The sequence below is a fragment of the Nothobranchius furzeri genome, chromosome 9 (assembly GCF_043380555.1).
Source record: "Nothobranchius furzeri strain GRZ-AD chromosome 9, NfurGRZ-RIMD1, whole genome shotgun sequence".
Lineage (NCBI taxonomy): Eukaryota > Metazoa > Chordata > Actinopteri > Cyprinodontiformes > Nothobranchiidae > Nothobranchius > Nothobranchius furzeri.
This window is the reverse complement of record NC_091749.1, coordinates 63,501,235-63,522,453: the sequence shown is the minus strand read 5'-3', so window position 1 is coordinate 63,522,453 and position 21,219 is coordinate 63,501,235. Positions and strand designations below refer to the sequence as shown.

The 21,219-nt window shown below is 42.9% G+C and overlaps 2 protein-coding genes across 4 annotated transcripts in view; both read right to left on the bottom strand.

The window, feature by feature from the left end:
- Positions 1-67: 67 nt before the first annotated feature.
- On the bottom strand, positions 68-11,553 carry golm2 (golgi membrane protein 2). Of its 2 annotated transcripts, XM_015953151.3 has the most exons (10): positions 10,513-11,553; positions 6,856-6,910; positions 6,626-6,728; positions 6,228-6,318; positions 5,943-6,078; positions 5,688-5,771; positions 3,191-3,460; positions 2,879-3,016; positions 1,787-1,954; positions 68-1,005 (listed from the first exon to the last, which is right to left on the bottom strand). In XM_015953151.3, the coding sequence occupies exons 1-10, from the start codon at positions 10,837-10,839 to the stop codon at positions 929-931; spliced, it is 1,449 nt and encodes a 482-aa protein (XP_015808637.1). In that variant the 5' UTR covers positions 10,840-11,553; the 3' UTR covers positions 68-928. The 2 variants fall into 2 exon arrangements, with proteins under 2 accessions (XP_015808637.1, XP_015808638.1); XM_015953152.3 differs by lacking the exon at positions 1,787-1,954 and having other exon boundaries at positions 10,513-11,552.
- A 4,791-nt stretch (positions 11,554-16,344) lies between these two features.
- The window catches only part of fam189a1 (family with sequence similarity 189 member A1), a 151,176-nt gene continuing 146,301 nt past the window's right edge, over positions 16,345-21,219 (bottom strand). For both annotated transcript variants that reach the window (XM_015953149.3, XM_015953150.3), the window contains exons 7-12: positions 19,841-19,976; positions 19,271-19,349; positions 18,408-19,190; positions 18,030-18,098; positions 17,386-17,708; positions 16,345-17,124 (exon numbers count right to left, since the gene is read on the bottom strand). In XM_015953149.3, the coding sequence (XP_015808635.3) occupies positions 16,921-17,124; positions 17,386-17,708; positions 18,030-18,098; positions 18,408-19,190; positions 19,271-19,349; positions 19,841-19,976 (1,594 nt within the window). In that variant the 3' untranslated portion in view covers positions 16,345-16,920. The remainder of the gene's footprint in view (positions 17,125-17,385; positions 17,709-18,029; positions 18,099-18,407; positions 19,191-19,270; positions 19,350-19,840; positions 19,977-21,219) is intronic.

The following is a 21,219-nucleotide window of genomic DNA, read 5'->3' as shown; positions in this document are numbered from 1 at the left end:
GCTTACTGCCCCCCCAAATACAAGTGCGTTCCATTTAATTTTGTGCTATAAAAAGTGACAGATGACATGAAGCTTCACCTTTAATAAAATTTACATTCACTGCCTTTCCATGAGATTTTCTTTTCACGGGTTGCACAAACACCCAATTTCAGGCTCACAAAAATCCCAAAAAGGTAACAGATAACAGTTCAACAACAGTTCAGGAGGCCTCTGACGGAAGCGTGTGTGAAGTCGGTCATTTTGAAAAGGATGCCAACACCATTTAAATTATTGCTAAGGCAACAGACTGTTGTTCAGTTCGATTACCAAAAACATTCTAATGCATGCGACGGCATTTAAAAACTAAATGACAAACACTTTTGAGTCTCTGTCAGAAAAGAAAGATTTAATAGACCATGAGCAGAACCCGAGGCAAATGAAATTCCCAATCCTGTAAAACAAAAGTCTTGAATGCATGGATTCTACCAGCTTGTTAGTGGCAGAAGGCCGTTAAGAGTCTGTGATAAACACCAGTAGACCATTCTTTAAAGTCTTTCTTCATATCGAGCAGATGAAAATCAGAAAGTGCTTAAACAAACGATGACTTTAAAGTTCAGAGGTGAGCATCGTAAACTACTTCATAAAGAACCGAAGCAGTTATCCAGTACCAAATCTCAACAGTCAATGTACAGTACATTTCCTCTGTCATAACTTAAAACTATTAGCAAATCTGTAGCAGCTCAGGAGAACGGAGTATTTTCTTTGTATTATGTTGAATTATTCTGACGTAATCCATTAGTTACTATGTCTCAAAATAGTCCATGAAACTGTGGATGCACTCTAATAAATCTTAAACACAGTGACGTTTAAACTACTGGGTCAAAAGGGACCTCGGTAATAGACGGAGGTCTGAATGTTTTTAATAAGTTATAGCTGCATGAGTTCCCATTCAGAGAATGTCATTGACTTGATGTCTTTTCCCATAATCCACAGCTCGCTCTCCTTGGACTTCACGATCGTCGTCATCTGGGGAGGACGGAAAACACAAACATTAGAGATGCTGTACCAACGAAGCGTTGCTCTCTCCTATCACAAAGAAAAGTACAGTTGTTAGGATGCCAACTCCTTCAGTGGTCAATCAACACAAGCACTTTTACTTCATACGCAAACATCCCAAATGTGTAAATGACACGTATACTCTAGTCAGCAGGATGAATGAATGAATGAAATGTTCTTGTAAATGAAGTGGGATACAATCTCTAGATGCAACACTGAAACAAATCTAGCACAACATCAAGAAGCAATCACATTAATTAATAATAAATAAATAAAAACCCACAAGGGCATGCATTTCATGTTTCAAGGAGAACACACATTCAGGAGCACAGTGAGCTATAAATAAACCCACTGTGGGTCAGATGTTTGCTGGGCACAGACAGGTGGTTTAGCTAAAATGAAGCACGGGCACAACACAATGTACTAGATGGCAACTGAATGACTCTCACAGAACCATAAGTTCAATGGATTCAGTACAAGAAACGAAGAGAAGAAAAACAAAATCGTTACTGCTTCGAAGCAAATGTTTGATCCTGAACTGCATTCACAGCAGTCCTGCTTTCTGTCCTTTTACACCTCTTAGAAATTCTAAAGAGGAAGTATCTATAATTGGATCACGGGCCAAACTCAGGGTGCTGTGAGCTACTCAGGACAAATGCAGTGATGCAGCGGCGACACAAGGGTGAGGGGAGGGAGGAAGGGTGAATGCACACTGGACAGATGGTCCACAGTCCCCCCAGGCCTGGCTCACCTTGAACGTCTTCCTCCCCACCATCACCATCCTCTTCCTCATTGTAGGCAAGCTCGGCCTGCTTGTCAGCCTCATACTCACCAACGTTCCCATCGTCCCCATTGTAGTCCGCCAGCTTAGAGCCGTGCTGCGGATCTACTGGGGACTCGTTCTCATCAAAGAACCGGCCTGCAGGAGGCAGAGAAGGGCCTCGTCAGGAAAGAAGGGAAGCTGAGGCAGTTGGAGGGAGACAGGCGGGGAAACGACGAATGCACGAAGGAACGCACGATTGCATGAGGGGGAGATCTGGAACTGGAAGGTGAGTGTTTCTGAAGAGCTGGTTGACTTAAGGAGAGAACTAACAAATGGGAAAATTATAGGTTCCTCTGTGATGGGTGTGTGTGTGTGTGTGTATGTGTGTGACATCCAAGCTTTTTTAAGGCTTCAAGTGCTGAAATACAGGACAAGGTGGTATTTTTTAATGAGTATGCTAACTCTAGACCATCTCCACTGCTGCCTCTTTGCTTTTGTCTCTTAACGACAACAGGAAAAGCAGAAGGTTGGAAACTTTGAGCAGCTTTATTATTTATTTAGCGCTGCACTCCGTAGAGTAGATAAGTGTAACCGACCCCTCACGGAGCACTCTCCGTTACTGATGAGTAACTCTCTATGTTTGAAGTGATTTCACCTCGTTTTAGAACCAGCGTGGTGAAATCTGTGTCAAGACGCTCGTTCAGACATGACAACGGGTGTGCAGGTCTCGTAGGGATGAAAGGGAATGAAGAAGCAGACAATTTGAAATGGAGGAGGAAGAAAAGGGCAGCAAAGCAAAGCAGAAGCCAAACTCCAGGAGCCTGGTGTCACACCTCTCCTTTCCTCTCCCACCGAGGCCGCTCTCACCTCCCTGGCCGAGATCCCACTCATAGTTACTAATCATTTAAAGTCAACTCGGTTGAGCACGTGATAAAACCCAAACAAGACACTACAGATGAAACAAACTGCTTCATTATTGGATTTTTGTTTTATCTCTTTAAAAATAAACAAATAAAAAACAAGCACACTTCCCAAGTCTACTTTGACAAGCACTCCTCAAAGTGAATGAACGGAACTCACTTTGGCGATGACGCAGTTGCTCTACAGGAACTTGGTCTTTAGCCCGCTGCGGCTGGAGGGGTTTGGGCACCTGGGCGTTATCCTGAGGCAGAGGGATCCTCTTCAGGTGTTCCCGGTCACCCATGACAATATCAGGAACTGGTGAAACAAAAAAAGATATAAATGCAACCTCACTACGTAAACAATATGGTCTGTATAACATTTTTCAAAGCAGCCTGAAGAGCTTGCTCTCCAGCAGGAACATTAATTAACTGAAGAGCATTGAATCAGTAAAGCTACGCCTCGGCTCTAAAACACGGGAACAAGACGCACCTTGGATTTGTCGTTGCTGCTCTCCCAGCTCGTCCGCCTTGATGGCGACTTTGTTGTGTTCTTCCAACGCCACTGGGTTGTCTGCCTGCTTGTTGAGGCTGAGGGGGGCAACCCCCACTGCTTGGGCCTCCAGTCTGTCCTGCTGGAGCCTGGGTTGGTCAAGAGACAAGCCTTGGCCTCCAGGACCGTCAGCTGCTCCGAGTCCGGGTTCAGCGCCAGCTGCATCAGGGCCCTCGTCGTGCTTCTGAGTGATGGCGGGTTTCTTCAAGGCTTTAGGACAAAAATGACAAGGTTTTGCAAAATAAAGTTAAAATAATCACCAAAACCCACATGGCAAAGCAGCATAAAGTGACAGACAAGCAGTTTTTTTCCGGAACTGCACTGATCTGGGCGGCTGCATGTTGGAGTAGCTCTGCTGACGATATGTAAGTTTAGCCTTTTCTTGGGAATTTTTTCTTCTAGTTTCTCAAGAAAAACTGTAGTTTTTGGACACTTTACTTTTCTGTTTCTGGTGCTGTGAAACTTGGCGGATTTTACTGCTATTTTATTAAGCTTTTTTCACTTTTTGAGCATTTGTTATGATGCGTAACCATGGCAACAAGCTGGTTTACAATCGGGAGCAGCTGATTAACATTGGAAAGAATGAAATAATACCTCAACTGTAGCCGGAAATCCCAAATGAGCTAAAACGCAAGAAGCGTGGGAGCAAAACGGAGACAGAGAAAGAGGAAATTCAAACCATCTCTTCCATCGATCATAATGGTCAATGTGAGATCACTGGCCAACAAGATGGAGGAACTCCAAGCCCTTTCAAGGACTCAAGAGTTTCGGCAGTTTCGGAACCGCTGGAGGAGATAATGCAAAGAAGGATTCTCCAGAGAATCAAGAACATGATGGACAACCCTGAGCATTCTCTTCACAAGACTGTCCGACAACGGAAGAGTGTCTTCAGTCAGAGGCTTCTTCAGTTTCGCTGCAACACTGACCGCTACTGGAGATCCTTCCTGCCAACAGCCATTGTAATATACAACAACTCTGATGACTTGACTATTATTATTATTCTGAGCTACTACAGCAATCAATTTCCCTCTGGGATTAATAAAGTATTTTTGAATTGAACTGACAGCACTATCATGCTAGTATGTCTAGGTATGTAGTCTGGCCACGACCCAGAGCTCAGTCATGGGTCGGGATGGTTGTCTCCACATGCTATTGGACAGTAAACAACATTACATACTCACCATTATGAATGTTAGTTAACAGGGCAGTCCACCACGCACTGTTGAAAAAAACACAAATACACCCTTTTTCTAAATAAAAGACTTAAGTACCGTACCGCTATTTGCTCTTAAGTCACAGAAAAGTCCAAATCTATATAGTCCAAAGTTCACGCCAAAACTTTGTTTTTTCGCTCTGTCACTTCCAGCACTGGTCGTGGAGGATGGCTGCTTCTACTGAGCCAGGATCCTCTGCAGGTTTCTTCCTTTTAAAAGGGAGTTTTCCTCTCAACTATCACTACACACTTGCTTAGTATGAGGATTGCTGTATTTTATTTATTTTTTTCCTGAACTGCACTGATCTGGGCGGCTGCATGTTGGAGTAGCTCTGCTGACGATATGTAAGTTTAGCCTTTTCTTGGGCATTTTTTCTTCTAGTTTCTCAAGAAAAACTGTATTTTTTGGACACTTTACTTTTCTGTTTCTGGTGCTGTGAAACTTGGCGGATTTTACTGCTATTTTATTAAGCTTTTTTCACTTTTTGAGCATTTGTTATGATGCGTAACCATGGCAACAAGCTGGTTTACAATCAGGAGCAGCAGATTAACATTGGAAAGGCTGAAATAATACCTCAACTGAAGCCACAAATCCCAAATGAGCTAAAACGCAAGAAGCGTGGGAGCAGAGCGGGAGCAAAACGGAGACAGAGAAAGAGGAAATTCAAACCACCTCTTCCATCGATCATAATGGGCAATGTGAGATCACTGGACAACAAGATGGAGGAACTCCAAGCCCTTTCAAGGACTCAGCCAGAGTATCGGCAGTTTTGGAACCGCTGGAGGAGATAATGCAAAGAAGGATTCTCCAGAGAATCAAGAACATGATGGACAACCCTGAGCATTCTCTTCACAAGACTGTCCGACAACGGAAGAGTGTCTTCAGTCAGAGGCTTCTTCAGTTTGGCTGCAACACTGACCGCTACTGGAGATCCTTCCTGCCAACAGCCATTGTAATATACAACAACTCTTTGATGACTTGATTATTATTATTATTATTCTAAGCTACTACAGCAATCAGTTTCCCTCTGGGATTAATAAAGTATTTTGAATTGAATTGAAGAAATAAAAAATCTGGTGAGTATTAAAAATTAAATAAGTTTCACAGTAAAAACAAAAACCTGCTGTAGCAGCCAGGAGTAATCCCCATCACATGTTCAGTGACAACAAATGTCAGAGCCTGAACACGGGCAAACGTAAAGTCTGTAGTGTTTAAATGCTTACCAAACTGAACTTCATCCATTTTTCCAACCTCGCTGTCTTCAATCCCAGGCATGCCAGCATCACTGCCAGGTTTACCCATTTCATCTGCAACGGAACACAAACAGGGAAGTTTATAGAGGTTCCTGCCACACCTCCACAGAAACGTTCAGTAAATAATGAAACGTGACAGAAAACACTTAACACAGTGTAAAGTGATTTCCTCTGAACACTGTAAATAACGACTCGACCAGAGGCATTTGAGCTGAATCGACTCACCGACTCCACCTTTCAGGTCCGACTGTCTGTCGTGTCGGTGAGTGGCCACTGTGTGGCGCTCTCTCGCTGCATCCACACCAGGTGCTGCACCTGCACGCCTTTCTGCCAGTTCACCCTTTTGGACATTTATTCCAGCCTAACCAAGGAGAAAGGATTTGTTATAAATCTCAAAGGGAACTTGGAGCGGATCTGTGTTAAAACCAGAGTATTTGATTATTACGACATTGCTGACAACACGTGTACACACCAGGTGCAGCTACATGAAACAAAACCTTAACGACTAACCAGTTTCTGCTTTGAAGCTTCCTCCTCTAGAGCTCTTTTAGCGTCTTCGTATTCTTGTTTCAGTTGTGCGATCTGACGTCCACACTGTAAACTAGTCGACACACACTCAGTGTAAGTTCTACCCAAACTATGAGCACATCATTTGCACACTAATGAAGTTGACTCATGCAAACCACATACAAACAGATAAACCAGGCAGCGTGCACTCAGTGTATAAACAAGTGTATAAACAATCTGGGTGAATTATTTCTGAGTGTGACCCGTACATAAAAAAGTTAGTAGCCAATCAACAACTTAATAAAAAACAATGAATAAAAACACCTCTAAAATATATGTTTAGTGGTGTTTGGACATGATGTGCAACTACGTTCCAAACTGACACTGACAGGATTAAATACCTCTCATACTCCAACCTCTTCTCCAGCGTTGAGCTATTTCTCTTCACATCTCTTAACTGCTCTTCTTGCTTCATGAACTCTTGCTTCAGCTCCTTCAGCTGCTCTGTTCAGAGCAACACCACCACACAAACACATAACATCAGAGGAGTTTAAGTCTTTGTTGCTTAAAATGAGCTTTAGTGCTTTCTGAAACAGAAGTCATCAGAGCGCCCTCTGCTGGCTGGTCCTACCTTTCAGTCTCTGTATTTCTGTCATTTGGGCTGTGACGTCACTCTGTAGCTTCATCTGTGATAAGAGAAAAGAAAATCTAATTAAAGGTCTGATTCCCTTGTTTAATTATTACATTTGCAGTAGTCTTTAGAAGGAATGAGCGTCTTGTAAGTCGTACTGAGGAGGGATGCTCAGACGCTCCTGTTTCAAGAAGTACAAGAAAGCTGGAGTGGAATGTAGCTTCAGTTGACAGGATTTAGAGTCTTCCTTCCTGATATTTGGACATCTCACTTCTGATTGGCTAACAGCAAAATGACCACCACTGACACTATTATCTATGCAGCACTGAAGTTTTATCTCTACAAATAACACAAGCCTGGAGGAGTTCTGCTGTGTGGTGGAGTTGCTAACGCTAATGGGTAGCTTCTACTAGCTCTTTCCTGGATGCCAAACAGACAACAGCCTTCCCCGTCACGAGCCAAGACGGGCGAGTCCATGAATGTTAAGTGACAGTGTGACGTAGGTCTGTCCGGCTTTTCTACTCTTACAGTTTCACCGTCTATTTAACAGAAGCTAATGTAGGAGACTATTTTCATGTTCAGCCTGCATGTAAAACTCAGAGTGGCTGATTTTAATCAGAAATTTTAATTTAAAATGTTTTTTCAGTAAACAACACACTTAAAGAAGGAAGAGCTGTATAAACGTTGACTTTTGTATACCTGCTCAGTCGAAGTTGTTTTTTTAAAGAGCAAGTCACCCCCTACCAGAGTCCTAATCCACTCCCACTTCCTGTTTGAAAAATGCAACAAATGCTGCTGCCTGGGAGACTGAGAGGGCGGAGCCGCTAACAAATACATGCAGAGGCTCACAAAGACATTGTGACATCATAATGTACCAGCTAGCATCATAGTGCCTCTTAACCAATAGTGGTGGCAGAATTAAACTCAAATGCAGTGCAGTTTTTACTTGAAGACGGTGCAACACTGTCAGTTTTAGGCAAAATATTTAAATATTAACTAAGATGCACTAAGTGCCAAATTATTGACTACACATGTCTACAGCACGATTAGACACTCATTTATATAGTTTATCAGCAAAAACAGTTTATTTGGGGGTGACTTGCTCTTTAAGCATGTAGCTGGTCCCTTAATTAAAATGACCAAAAAAAAAAAAGAACACCACATCATATCAAAACCAGGGAAACAAGTTTGACTTGATCGTTTGGCCTGGAGCGTGTCTTTCAGGACACCATGTTGCTGTCGACGGGATTTTGACTTTGAAACATTAACTCAAGTCTCCATCTTTAGCTACTATGGGCATTTCTGCCATGACTGGGTCCTTTACAGGATAATGTTCCTGGCTCTAACTGAATAGCATTAGCTCTGAGTCCTAACTCCAGGATTAACCCTGTTTGTGGCAAACACACATCTCTGTTGAAACAAGGTTAGACTGTTGACAAAAGTAGAAAAACTTTAGCCACTTCGGTCCTTGAGCGTTTTACACCATCATCTCCATAAAACCAGACAAAGTCATATTTGGTTACCGTTTAAACTTGATTTAAGACGAGTTTTACTGTAATGATTGTTGGAAACGATTTCTGTTTTGTTTGTGGAAGATTAAACTGCACATGTTGAACAAGGAGCTGAATTTAATTATTTCATCACTATTTGGCCACAGAACAAAATTCAGAAATCTTAGAATTGAGGAAAATTTGGCTGAAACAAAATAGTCTTCCCATCTGTCTGTGTTTTCTGACTTAGAAGGCTTACAGAGGATGCTCTATGTCCAGGGTATTCAATCCCAGGCCTTGAGGGCCGGTATCCAGCACGTTTTAGTGGTTTCCCTGCTCCAACACACTTGACTCAGTGATTGAATCACCTGTTCAGCAGCTCATCAGGCTCTGCAGAAGCCTGTTAATCACCTGCAGATTGAAATCAGGTGTGCTGAAACAAAACGTGCTGGATACTGGCCCTCCAGGTCCAGAATTGAACGCCCCTGCTCTACGTGCTGCTGTTATCTCTTCGCTGACTTCAAGCCAAGCTCATTTAAGCTTACAAAATTTCATAAATCGTGATAAGCACAAGGCTGGAATTAAAGGACAAAACAGACGGCGCCTCGTGGCTCGTGTGATTGAAATTTCACTCGTCTGGGTCAACACCTGACCAGTGGTTTGACTTTGGGACAAATACGAGTGAAAATGCTCAACTAGTAGGCAAAGTCAAAATTAGTTGGGCGCTGTTACATAAATCAGCTGCAGTGCACAGGAGCTGCTGCACATCACAGTGGTCATCCCAACAAACGTGTGAAGAGTCACAAATGAAACTGATGGACAAACATGAGAAAAACCATCCAAAAAAATTCAGAAAAAAAAAGATACAATGAAATTTGTTGGAGAGACTAATGAAGCAAACTAAAGGAATGATAGAAAACTAATTGTTTAATGTGGATGAATCAGGACTACTTTACAAGTTCCTGTAAATTTAATAACTAATAGTTGATGAAAAAAAGGGCTCTCTATAGGTTCTACGTAAACACTTTTGCTTTCAGGGGGAGACCAACTTCTGAGTTTGCTATAAGTGGTGCTTATCTTTAAAAAAACTGGGTGTAGCAGACCTCAGGAGGAAGCGGTTGAGCCGAGGGGGATGAAACTGTGAAGCAGGTTACGTTTCAGGTCAAGGGGTAAAATACACCTACTGTCAACTTCGTGGTCGACTTTAAGGAGAAAATAATCTGCTGTTTAGTTCAGATTCACACAGATCAGATCCAAGTCAGAGCTTTAACTACCTGTAGCCTTTATTCAAATCAGCTGCAGCATTTATTCCTTAAACGTTTATCTTATTTGGTCATACATAAATGTTTCAGGTCTTGAAACAGGCATTTTCTGAAACAAAGCAGTCCCAGACCATCACACTGCCACCACGTTTGACTGATGTTCCTTTTTCTGAAATGCTCCAGGTGTGACCTTACGCACGCCTTCAGAAATGTTCACCTTGTGTCCACAGAAGATATCCCCTGAAGTCTCAGGAATCATCAAGATGTTTGTTGGCAAATACGAGACAGGTTTTTGTGTGTTTTTCGTCAGCAGACCCCCCCCCCCCCCCAAAATGCCATTTTATTGCTCTCATTGCAGAAATCATGACCTCTGACCTTAACCAAAACCAAGTAATGCCTGCACTTTTTTAGGTGTTGTTTAAATGATTTATATATTCTACAGGTCTGGCATTAATCAAGCACAGGTGTGGCATGTGAAACTGAACATGGCTTTCCAAAAAGTGCTGCTAATCACAGGGGAATCATGATTTAACATGGAGGACAATTGTTTTTCCACATTGGGTCAAGTTGGTGTTGATAGTGTTGTTTCCCTAATAGATAAACATTTGACTGTACTCTGTTTTAGAAATTTGCATCCAGATTTAATAAAATGGCACGATTTCTTTAAAACCATCTAACTTTATTTACTTTTTACTCACATATTTTATTAGAGGTAATGATACCTAACACGTGCATTAAAATCTATTCTGTTGTCCTGCTTAGCTCCTGACAACTTGAGTGTTTATTTTTTGGGTGTAACGTTTGATTAGCTGCTTCTAGTATGATCAACCCTACTATGTGTTAAACCCGAACTAAAAAAAGTCTTTGGGTGAGGTTGGAACCAGATGGGGGAAAACCAAATTTACCTTTTCATCAGAGCACTTTTTCACGAGCACCTCTCGGGCCTGCAGCTTGTCCTCCATGACGCTGTAGTCTGTATCCTTCTGGTCGATCTGCTTCCTGTGTGTGTCCACCTGCACCATCAGCTCCGTGTTCCGCTTCTCTAAGCGGCTCCGCGCCGCGTCCGAGCGCTGCATCTGCGTTTGAATCTCGGCCAGCTCGTCCAGCAAGCGGCCGTGCTTGTTGGACACCGTCCAGTAGTTGAAAGAGAGTATGGCGATAATAAGCATCAAAAATATGAGGATAAATGACGGGAGGCGGCCTCCCCGTCGGTTTGCACCAAACCCAATCATGTCAAAGCACAAAAAGTCCAACGTTACCACAGATTTATTTACCGCAGCCAGCCGAGATCAATGTGAGGATTCCCCCGATGCAAAGCAACGCATTCGTGTACCTGACATACCGTGGACAATATGCGGCGACTGCTCGGAAACGCAAAAAGTACACACACAGTCATAAAGGTTCGAGGGTTTTTCACATTTCTACGCGTATTTACTCTGCTTCCCCTTCCGCACACTCGGCATCTTCTCAGCAATTCGTCCAGTAGTCGTAGAAGTACGCCCGCGGGGACGTGGCCTGGCTCATATGGCAACGTTAAACACAGATAAGACTAGACGTGGACAGCAACGGGGCGCCACGACACTGCTAGTACCGCCTTCATCATTTCCCGGTTTAAGACCGTACGCACAGGCGTTTGGATTTCCTTTGAGTCATCAAAATAACGATCTACGATCTTCTTATATTGTCTAACGGTGGCGTTAGCTCCCCTTAACGTCCAGCTAATCACGTCTACTGGCTAGCAGCTACTAGCAAAACGAAAAACAACATATGTCGTTTTCTTTTTCTCATAGTAAACGAAAATACATACGTTAAATAAATCTGGTTCAACGAAACACTATGAGACGTGCTTTAAATAACACTTCGAGATGATTTGCCTACCAAACATTGTGTCGCGTGAAGCTAGCATGACAAAGTTGTGATCATTTCCGGTTTGTGCAGCCGGTGTCGTGCGAAAAAAAATCACTCTTGCTCTTTGCGTTTAAACCATCGACATATATACGTTAAATCCAATAATACAGTTTATATTGGGGCAACGGTAATAAACAATAAAAGAGAAAAAAAATCTAGAATTACTGTTTTTTGTGTATTTTTGTTTTTATCGCTGTTTTTCAGTCTCATGTTCTGGCCATAAAACACACTATGAGCTGTCGTGGCTGCTTTTTGAAGCACACACCAATAAGATTTCTTTCAAAATAAAAGTTCACATTTGTACCTTAAGTGACACAAGTCCCAACAGTTTAAATGACCCATGATTTAATGATTTCATTCACTGTAATAATTATTTTTTTATTCATATGGTTTTATATGGAGATAAAAAAATCAAGGTTAAAAACACTTTGCTTAAAATTGCTAATAAAGTAACAATTCAGAAATCTGTATATTACCACAAAAGTATCCCTATCAAAAGTAAAAAGGACCACTTTGCAGAAGTACACAAACATCAGGATCTGCTTTCTTCAGACTGCTGTTTATAGTCATGATTTAGCTGCCTAATGAAAAACTGGATTCACTTGAGCTATATTGTGAAATAAAACTGGCAGTTCTAAGGCAGCTCTAAAGGGCAGGGCCACAGGGGCGTTGGCCCCTGATGAAATCTGACTGAAGTGTCCCTGCCCTGTCACTCATCTGTCCTTACTTAGCATGATGATCAGATTATAGGTAGATGCTAAAAAGCCAAATAGGGACTTTTTTTCACCCACAAACATATTTTAAACTGATCCCATTTGTGGCTGTAAAAAAAATCACCACAGTACTGAAACTTCTCAAATGCTTTGATTTTGCCAGTGAAAACGCACATAAAATTATTGTTTCAACATAGTGTGGGTGTTGAAATTTCTCTACCTCACTAAAATTGTGGATTCTGTGAAAAGATGTTGGATTATTTCTTGATCTCTCTATAAATATTGCGGCCACTTCATAGACTTTTTGTCGGATAAATCCTAGTTCCGCCTTTGAACCCGGTTTTACATTTAAGAGTAACTTTTACTGCAGGTGCTGACTCCAGTAGCCCCTGGCTAATAAAAAAAACATCTTCATTAACCAACCAATATATTGGAGACCTAATTAAAAGAATATCATGTAAAATATCACATTAAAAACTTCATACTCATTTTATTTATAAAAGGCAGTTTTCATTTATTGCTTTTCTCATGGTACAGCCACTAATTGATTCCAATGTTGCAGTATATAAAAGTGACCACAAGCATGGCCTGAACTATCAGGTCAGCTCATTTAATTCTGAGCTCCACTGAGCCCAACACGGCTGAGAGATGGAATGAAAAACAGGATGTAATTTTTGCAAGATTCCCTAAATGTTTTATATTTTAAAGATCCAGCTATTCATTACATCTAAGTAGCCATAAGCTTTCCTGGTCAGTTTTAAGACCTCAGAAACAACCAAAACTGTCAGGTCAGGGATGCTTTGCAACAAACGTACCTCCCTCTTTTACTAAAATCTCTGTTCAGATGTCTTTCACTTGAATGAAAGCAGTATCTCCTGCCAAGCAAGGATTTGACCATGGATGCATCGATGTGAAAATAAAAATAACTTTTCAATTAAACTTTATTTATAAAGCCCCTTCCTACCCCAATCAAGGGGACCCAAGGTGCTGAACAAAGTGAACAAGTAAAACACAATAAAACAGCTATATTGTAAAACGCAGAAAGCCAACATTTAAAATGCAGTAAAAGATGAAAAAAGCCATTAAACTAAATGATCAGAACATTGAAAACATGAGTACAAAAGCTAAGAACTAGACCAAAGACGAACCTTCAGCCTAGCTTTGAAAATGGGCAGCAATGTGGACTGTTTTCTTTCTAGTGGCATTTGGTTCCAAAGCCGAGGAACCAGAACTGAAAAGGAACGATCACCCGTGGACTATCGCTTTGACCGCGGACCGACCAGGTCGTTCTGACCCAAAAATGTAGGCCGACATCGATATTCGATTTTAGTATCACTGCTATTTCTGATAACCAATATTTACCAGTATCACATTAAAGGCACACTTGGCTGTTTTGCTTGTTTTTAGCATCCCCTAGTGTCTGTTTAGTAGAACCAAAAGCAAAACTTATCTCCTTGCTATGCGTTCATCTTTTAACACCTTAATCTAACAGCAGAAACGTCTCCCCAGCCTTCCTTAGTGTCTACAGGAGTGATTCATAACCAATTCAATTCAATTCAATTCAAAAATACTTTATTAATCCCAGAGGGAAATTGTTTGCTGTAGTAGCTCAGAATAATAATAATAATCAAGTCATCAAAGAGTTATTGTATATTACAATGGCTGTTGGCAGGAAGGATCTCCAGTAGCGGTCAGTGTTGCAGCGAAACCGAAGAAGCCTCTGACTGAAGACACTTCAGTTGTCGGACAGTCTTGTGAAGAGAGTGCTCAGGGTTGTCCATCATTTTCTTGATTCTCTGGAGAATCCTTCTTTGCATTATCTCCTCCAGCGGTTCCACAGTCGTCCCCAGAACAGAACCAGCCTTTTTTATTAGGCTGTTGAGCCTTTTCAGGTCCCTGCTTCTGATGCTGCTACCCCAACAGACGATGGCTGAAGAGATTACACTCTCAACAACAGACTTGTAGAAGATCTGCAGCATCTTGCTACAGACATTGAAGGACCTAAGCATCCTCAAGAACTGCAGTTTTCTGTGTCCCTTCTTGTAAACGGCTTCGCTGTTCTTTCTCCAGTCCAGTCTGTTGTCCAGGTGAACTCCAAGGTATTTGTATTCCTCAACCACCTCCACTTCTTCTCCCATGATGGAAACAGTGTTTGACTCCACCCTGTTTCTTCTGAAGTCTAAAATCATCTCCTTTGTTTTGTTCACGTTCAAGGTCAGATGATTGTTTCCACACCATGCCACAAAGCGCTCCACCAGCTCTCTGTACTCAGCTTCCTGTCCATCTCTGATACACACGACAACTGCAGAGTCATCTGAGTATTTCTGTAGATGACAGGTCTCTGATTTGTACTGGAAGTCTGAGGTGTACAGGGTGAAAAGGAATGGTGAGAGTACAGTCCCCTGTGGTGCTCCAATGTTACTGATCTCCTGGTTTGATGTGCAGTTCTTCAGCCTCACAAACTGTGGTCTGTTTGTCAGGTAGTCTTTAATCCAGGTGATAGTTGAGGCCCCCACCTGTGTCTTCTTGAGTTTCTGGCAAAGTACATCAGGCTGGATTGTGTTAAATGCACTGGAGAAATCAACTCCAGTCAAAAAACAAATCAGCTATGTTCATGATCTAAAACATGTAGGAAACGTGCTGGAGGCAAACTGCAGCGGCAGATATGTCACCGGACAGGCAACTCTGAAGTTGCAAATGTGGTATTCTGGCCACAGGGGGTGGTGGGGTCTGAGTGACATTTCATTAACCCTGTAAACGGTCATTTTAGCACATATTGGCTCAAGAAAATGATTAAAAATATGAAAAAGTTGCAAAGTTTAATAGAGATGTAAGAAAATAATGTGTTGGAAATGTCGCAATATTTCATGTTCAGATACTGATAGATTTTTTTTGTGGATTTACATTTTTGTGTTGTGAACTTCTAGGGGGCAGCAGTTTTTACCACCTTCATTCTGACGGAACAATAAGATCTTGATAACACTGGATGTGTTTCAAAGCATCTAACCTGAGCGCTTGGTCTAAAAAATTGTCCAACTTTTAGTATATATTGTATCAATTCTTGCCAATGCACACCCCTATCTATCCATCCATCTATCCATCTATCCATCTATCTATCTATCTATCTATCTATCTATCTATCTATCTATCTATCTATCCATCCATCCATCCATCCATCCATCCATCTATCCATCCATCTATCCATCCATCCATCCATCCATCCATCCATCCATCCATCCATCCATCTAAACTAAACAATTACACATTATCACCCCCTCACCCTCTGAAAAAGATCCACAAATGACAACAAACTGAAAAAAATATTTGTTAATATCGACCCAGTTTTGCTTATTGGACCGATACCGATATGCTAAAAAATGACCATCGGCTGATATCAATATTGAGAAGAAGAAAAAAATATCATTTCTATAGCGCCTCTCTAGATAAAAATCACGAGGCGCTTCACAAAAACAAAACATGTAAAAATATAAAAAAGAATTTAGAAAATGATTAAAAACATATTTTAAATGAGCAAAAATAGACAATTGCGATAAAAAATGTAAAGAAAGAGAGAGAGTGAATAGGAAAGAGGGAAATCAGTGGATCCTGAGGAAGGTGGAATAGGTGGGGAGAGCAGAACAAGGAGAGGGTGATGAAGGTCACACCAAAACCTGAACAGGTGAGTCTTCAGCTGCTTTTTAAAGGAGACCACTGAGTCCACTGATCTCAGGCTCAGGGGGAGAGAGCTCCAGAGTCTGGGGGCCACAGCAGCAAATGATCTGTCACCTTTGACCTTTAGCCTGGTGCTGCACAACCAGTAGGCTTTGATCACTGGACCTCAGGGACCTGCTGGGGGTGTAGGGACTAAGAAGATCACCAATGTAAGATGGTGCTTGTCCGTGTAAGGCCCTATAGACCAGAACTGACAGATGCTGACATCATCCTTAGATTTGATGTCTTTTTAGTTTAGTTCAGGCTGATAATGAAACGACTTTCTCCCATGCACAGATGCATGTCCTCCATCTTTCTGATTGTTTCTAACGTCTCAGGACTGAGCTGGAAGTGCATTAGCAGGTTATTAGTGACCATGAAAAGATAGAAAGCACAAACCCATGCTTCAGTATACAAATGCATATCTTTATTGTAACACTGATAAGAATCGTAACACAATGAGGTAATTTAAATGATCCACATCTGTGATGTCGTTGAACCACAAAATATTCACCACCCTATCACAAGGCCCTGTCACGTCGGTTCACAGTTTAATACAAACATGTTTTTCGTCGTTTCTCATGAGGACAAGAGGAATACAGACACAGTTTCTTTTGTGTTTCCACCACAGATCAAGACTTACCAGCTGTGTATTCCTTTCTTTTATTAGGAGATGTAACTGTAAATAAGAAAAGAGGGAAAGGGGATCTCCTGAGGGAGAAAACATTCTTTTGTTTGTTTCTGATGAGAGTGAAGCCACTCCAGAGTCCGGCGGGCTCTGTCGGAGTTTGCTACCATTTCTGCTGATGACTTGGCACGGTCCCACGGGGCACTATGAGGAGCGTGGCGGCGTTTAGCTGCTTCGTACTGCAGTCACGTCGAGCGACAAATGATCCCGTACTGTCTGAAGGCTTTGGTTACTCTCCGGGCATCGGCAGCACCAGCGCACTGGCATGCCCCCAGTCCTTGTTGGGAAAGTGGTCAGAGAATAGTTTCTCTGGAATCAAGGCTTTGTTCAGAGGAAGGGGAGCCCCGTGGGTCGAGAGAGGAGCTGTTTTCCAGCGGGAGGTGTTTTGACCGGCACATGGAAGGAGATGGGGATGAGCTCAGAGCACCGCAGCTCTGGAGGTGAATGTCCTGATGTTCGCGGTGTCTGGGACTCCCGACGGCGCGCTGGGTCATCACCTGGTGATCACCAAGAAAACAAGCTGAGTTTTCCACTTTAGTTGTGATAAATAAGTGCACAATTATTAGGATGTATATTATTTCCACAGATCTGCTTTTAGAAATGAAAAAAAAATTAAAAGTCACGTAAACAATGTAAAAAACCTCATCAAACCTGTAACGCATAGTTGATCTGAGGCCCGTTCACTGGCGAGCATCAACCCGCAACACCAGCGCTACATCCACTCGTCTGAATTCAGTTATTCGCTCAGTTTCACTAACCTGATCGATGACGTTGGCACTAAAGATGGCCTCTTCCATGTGTTTCTCATCCGACTTAATGACACACTTGATGTTGTTGACGACCTGTTGGACTTCAGGAGGTAGACTGCAACTCGAGTGCTCCAGGAATTTGGCCACTAATATTTTTGTGTCTTTGTACATCTTAAGATCAGCCAGGGAGTGCGGGCGCTCATAGGAGGAGTGCACGTGGAAGGGTCGGGATTTCAGCTGGATGTCGACTTTCCTGCCCTCCTTCTGCTGCTTCGTGATGGGAGTGTTAACGTGTTTGGCTCCGACCACTTCTGCTGAAACGTCTCTCGGCTCTAAAGGGGAAAGAGACGAAAGCAGGTGATAAAGAAAGAGATGAGAGTAGCCTGGAAGCTCTTTGCAGCTTAGTTTCACACAGAAATACACAAAACTTGGCCCGATGGTAAGTTTAATGCTTGTCCATGTTGTTATTTTACAAGATCTAATAGGAGTTGTGTTATTCTTTGATATTGTGTTAAGATAACAAAGACAACTTAACTAATCTTTGACAGATTGACATAAAATTATCACAAAACCACTAAAAGTTATGCAAAGTTTTTGCTGTTTTTGTTTTTGCTTTAAATTGCAGTTTGAAGCGTGCTTTTGCAGGTTCTTACCATGTGGAGACACACGGGATGAGTTATCAGCTGCGAGGTTATTTCCAGAGGTGCAACCACATCCCTGTCCTGCAGAGGGAGACAAAGAGCTTAGTCAAGGCCAGGCTTTTCCAATGGACCAATTGATTCACACATTTTATTGGTAAATTTCTTAATAATTTCTTTGTTTATTTTATAATAACTCTAGAAAATTGCCAAAGACTACAAATACATCAAAAAATTCTCTTCTATTTATTCAACATTAAGGAACTAAGAAAATTTTAGTTTATGACAAAATCAAAAACAAATGCAATATTTAACTAAAAAGATGCCTGATGATTCTGGTGATTTGCTTAAAATCCTAAGCCTCTGTCAATGCGTCGGATTTGGTGCACGTACTTCCTGTCGTTGTGGAGCAGGAGATGGGGTCACTTGTGGAGCGGACGATGCGTGCCAGTTTGCGGTACTTCCTGGCTGTTTTGAGCATCCGAGGCCTCTCTGAGGGTGACTGGCCACTTTGGGCCGAGGTAGACGGGGGCTGTGATGATGAGGATGGTGACCAAACGCTGAAACACAACCTTGGGCCTCGTGGTTTGGCGGGAGGGGACGGGGAAGGGGATGGAGCCAAAGGGCTGATGGCGGAAGTTCCACCAGAAGAAGCTACAGAGGTGGGGGAGCAAGGCTGAGGCGGTGGGGGGATGGTGACTGGGAGAGTTAGCTTACGGCTCATCATCCGTGCTTTGATCAGCGAATGTGTCGGCGGTTTTGGTGGCTCCTCTGGTAAATGCTTGGCTGAGGCCAGCTCGTCACAAATGTGCATCGAAGCCCTGAGTTCCTCAGATGGGTGTGAGTTCTCTGCAGAATCCTCCTGGTCCAAATTGCTAAAGTTCTCTGATGACCAGTCCGGTGAGCGTTCCAGAGAGTCCTGGGTGTGTGAAGACTCGCTGTAACCAGTATCGCTGGGGCGCGCATCAGTGTTGGGCAAACCACGATGGCAACGTGAAGAGACGCGGGTGTACAGCTCCAAACTGGTGCAGCTCCCATTGGTGGGGGCAGTCTGCAGCGTTCCAAAGGGAGAGCAGTCAGAACCCTGGACTTCTAGGGAGCACAAGTCCTCCGAGGAGCAAGTCTGGTCGTGGTCGACCACCTCAGACACCATCAACGATGCACTGTCCACTGAGGCTGGACCAAAAAAAAAAAAAAAAGGATTTTAGGCACGAGTTTAACCAGGAGAACACGTTTGACTGTGGAACTGGTTTTACCCTGCGTGCTTAGCCCTGCAGTGGTGTTTCTCTCACACAGACTGGACTCCGTGGCCTGCTGCTCTATGCTGGTGGTCACCTGTGAAAATTACATTATCAATAGTAAACAAAACAACCATGCATTGTAATGTAAGTGCTATGTGTAACACATAAAACGCTGTGCTGTAGTTGAACAACACTATCCCTGAGCGGTCCACAGAGGGCGCTATCGGACCAGCAAACATGAATGGGTTCTAATGAATTATCAAGAGCTGGACATAAAACCTCAGCAAGAATCACCCACATGATTCAGAAAACCTGCTGCTCATCTCAGTGAATAAAACCAGATTTTAGTTTGCACAGTTCTGGTCTAAATAATAATCACCTGTGGAATAACCCGTTCAGCAGAGTGGTGGGTTAAACACCGTGGTATTAAAGGAAACTGACGCTGCAGCAGAAAGCTGCATGGTGGATTTTCTTGTTTACACAGTGAACGACAGGAACTAACAAAATAAAGCTTTGATTATATGAAGGTGGTGAGTTCAGGTAAAAACACACATTTAGCCTTAATAAGGGTGTTTTGTTCTTCACCTGGCTGGCGGGGGTTTGACCCACCACAGACTCATAGGGAGGCGGCAGGTCGGTCGGGTAAAGAGTTCCTGGACTGTTTATTGGAACCCCATAGATGGCACTGAAGGGAGAATGAGGAAAGTCCAGGTGTAGACCTCTGTCAGGGACGCAAAAGCAAACCCATTAAACTCTGAAAGCGTGAAAAAGAAATTAAGTCACACAATGTTGGGTCTGTAGCTGCACAAAGAGTCAATATCTGAGTCAAATCTAAATATTTTCTGCTAAAGTCAAGTAAAAGAAAAGGTGGATGATATCCTCAGAGCTCGTATCCAATCATGCAGCATTGATCTCTATTCTGTGTGCCACCACTGGTTCTTATGGTGCCAATTAAGAACAAGCAGCCATGCGCGCTCTCGTATCTTTTAATTACAACTCCGTTCTCCACTCAAACAGCAGACAGTGAAATACAACCCGCGCTTCCACCAATCATCCCGGGCATGATGATGTCACGACTTCCGTGGCCTTGAGCAGGAACACCACAAATGTTTCCTTTGCTTTGTATTTATTTATGGCACAACTGACAAACAGATGTGGCTTCCTGCCAAAGAGCTGCAGCAGCAAGAGTGAGAAAATAGAGGGAGTTATGGAGAGAGAGAGAGAGAGAGAGAGAGAGAGAGAGAGAGAGAAGGTGTGTGTGTGTGTGTGTGGGGGGGGGGGGGGGGGGGGGTCATTTAATCCTCCAGAGAGGCTAAAAGGCAAGAAATGCTCTCAGGTTTGCAAAGACGGTGGCAGAATTTCTGATTGTACCTGTGAGAGTTAAAGGTGTGGGAAACTCATTTACTCAATACATTTGCGGCGGTCTCTGGCAGGAACGCCTTGCAAGCCGCACTCAGGGCAAAACAAAATCCAGAAACGCCTGCATCAGCACGGACAAGTCTGCTGCAGCAGAGGAGAGCTGAAGACGGCAGGATTTGGAGACTTATTTCTGCACATCTCGCCTCAGAATGAACAACAGAAACACGACTCTGTTTGCTCTGCAACGTTGATGTTTTATCGCCACAAATAGCACAAGCCTGGAGGAGTTCTGCTATGTGGTGGAGTTGGTAATGCTAATTGTTAGCTTCTGCTAGCCAAGATGTTCTTCGCTGTTTCCTGGACGCTAAACCAACTACAGCCTTCCCCATTGTGATTCAAGATGGGTGAGTCCATGAGTGTTGACAGTGTGACGCAGGACTTTCAGGCTTTTCAAATCCTAGAGGAGGGCTATTCAATTCCGGGCCTCGGGGGCCGGTGTTCAGCACATTTTAATGGTTTCTCTGGTCCAACACACTTGATCCAGCAGCTGGTCAGGCTCTGCAGAAGCCTGTTAATCACCTACTAATTGAAATCAGGTGTGTTAA

Excerpts from the sequence above, each read along its gene's own strand:
- golm2 (XM_015953151.3), bottom strand. The coding sequence starts at position 10,839 with ATGATTGGGTTTGGTGCAAACCGACGGGGAGGCCGCCTCCCGTCATTT. Across the intron at positions 6,911-10,512 it reads AAAAGTGCTCTGATGAAAAG|ATGAAGCTACAGAGTGACGT; the intron begins GTAAATTTGGTT and ends CTCTTATCACAG. Across the intron at positions 6,079-6,227 it reads AAGCTTCAAAGCAGAAACTG|GCTGGAATAAATGTCCAAAA; the intron begins GTTAGTCGTTAA and ends CTCCTTGGTTAG.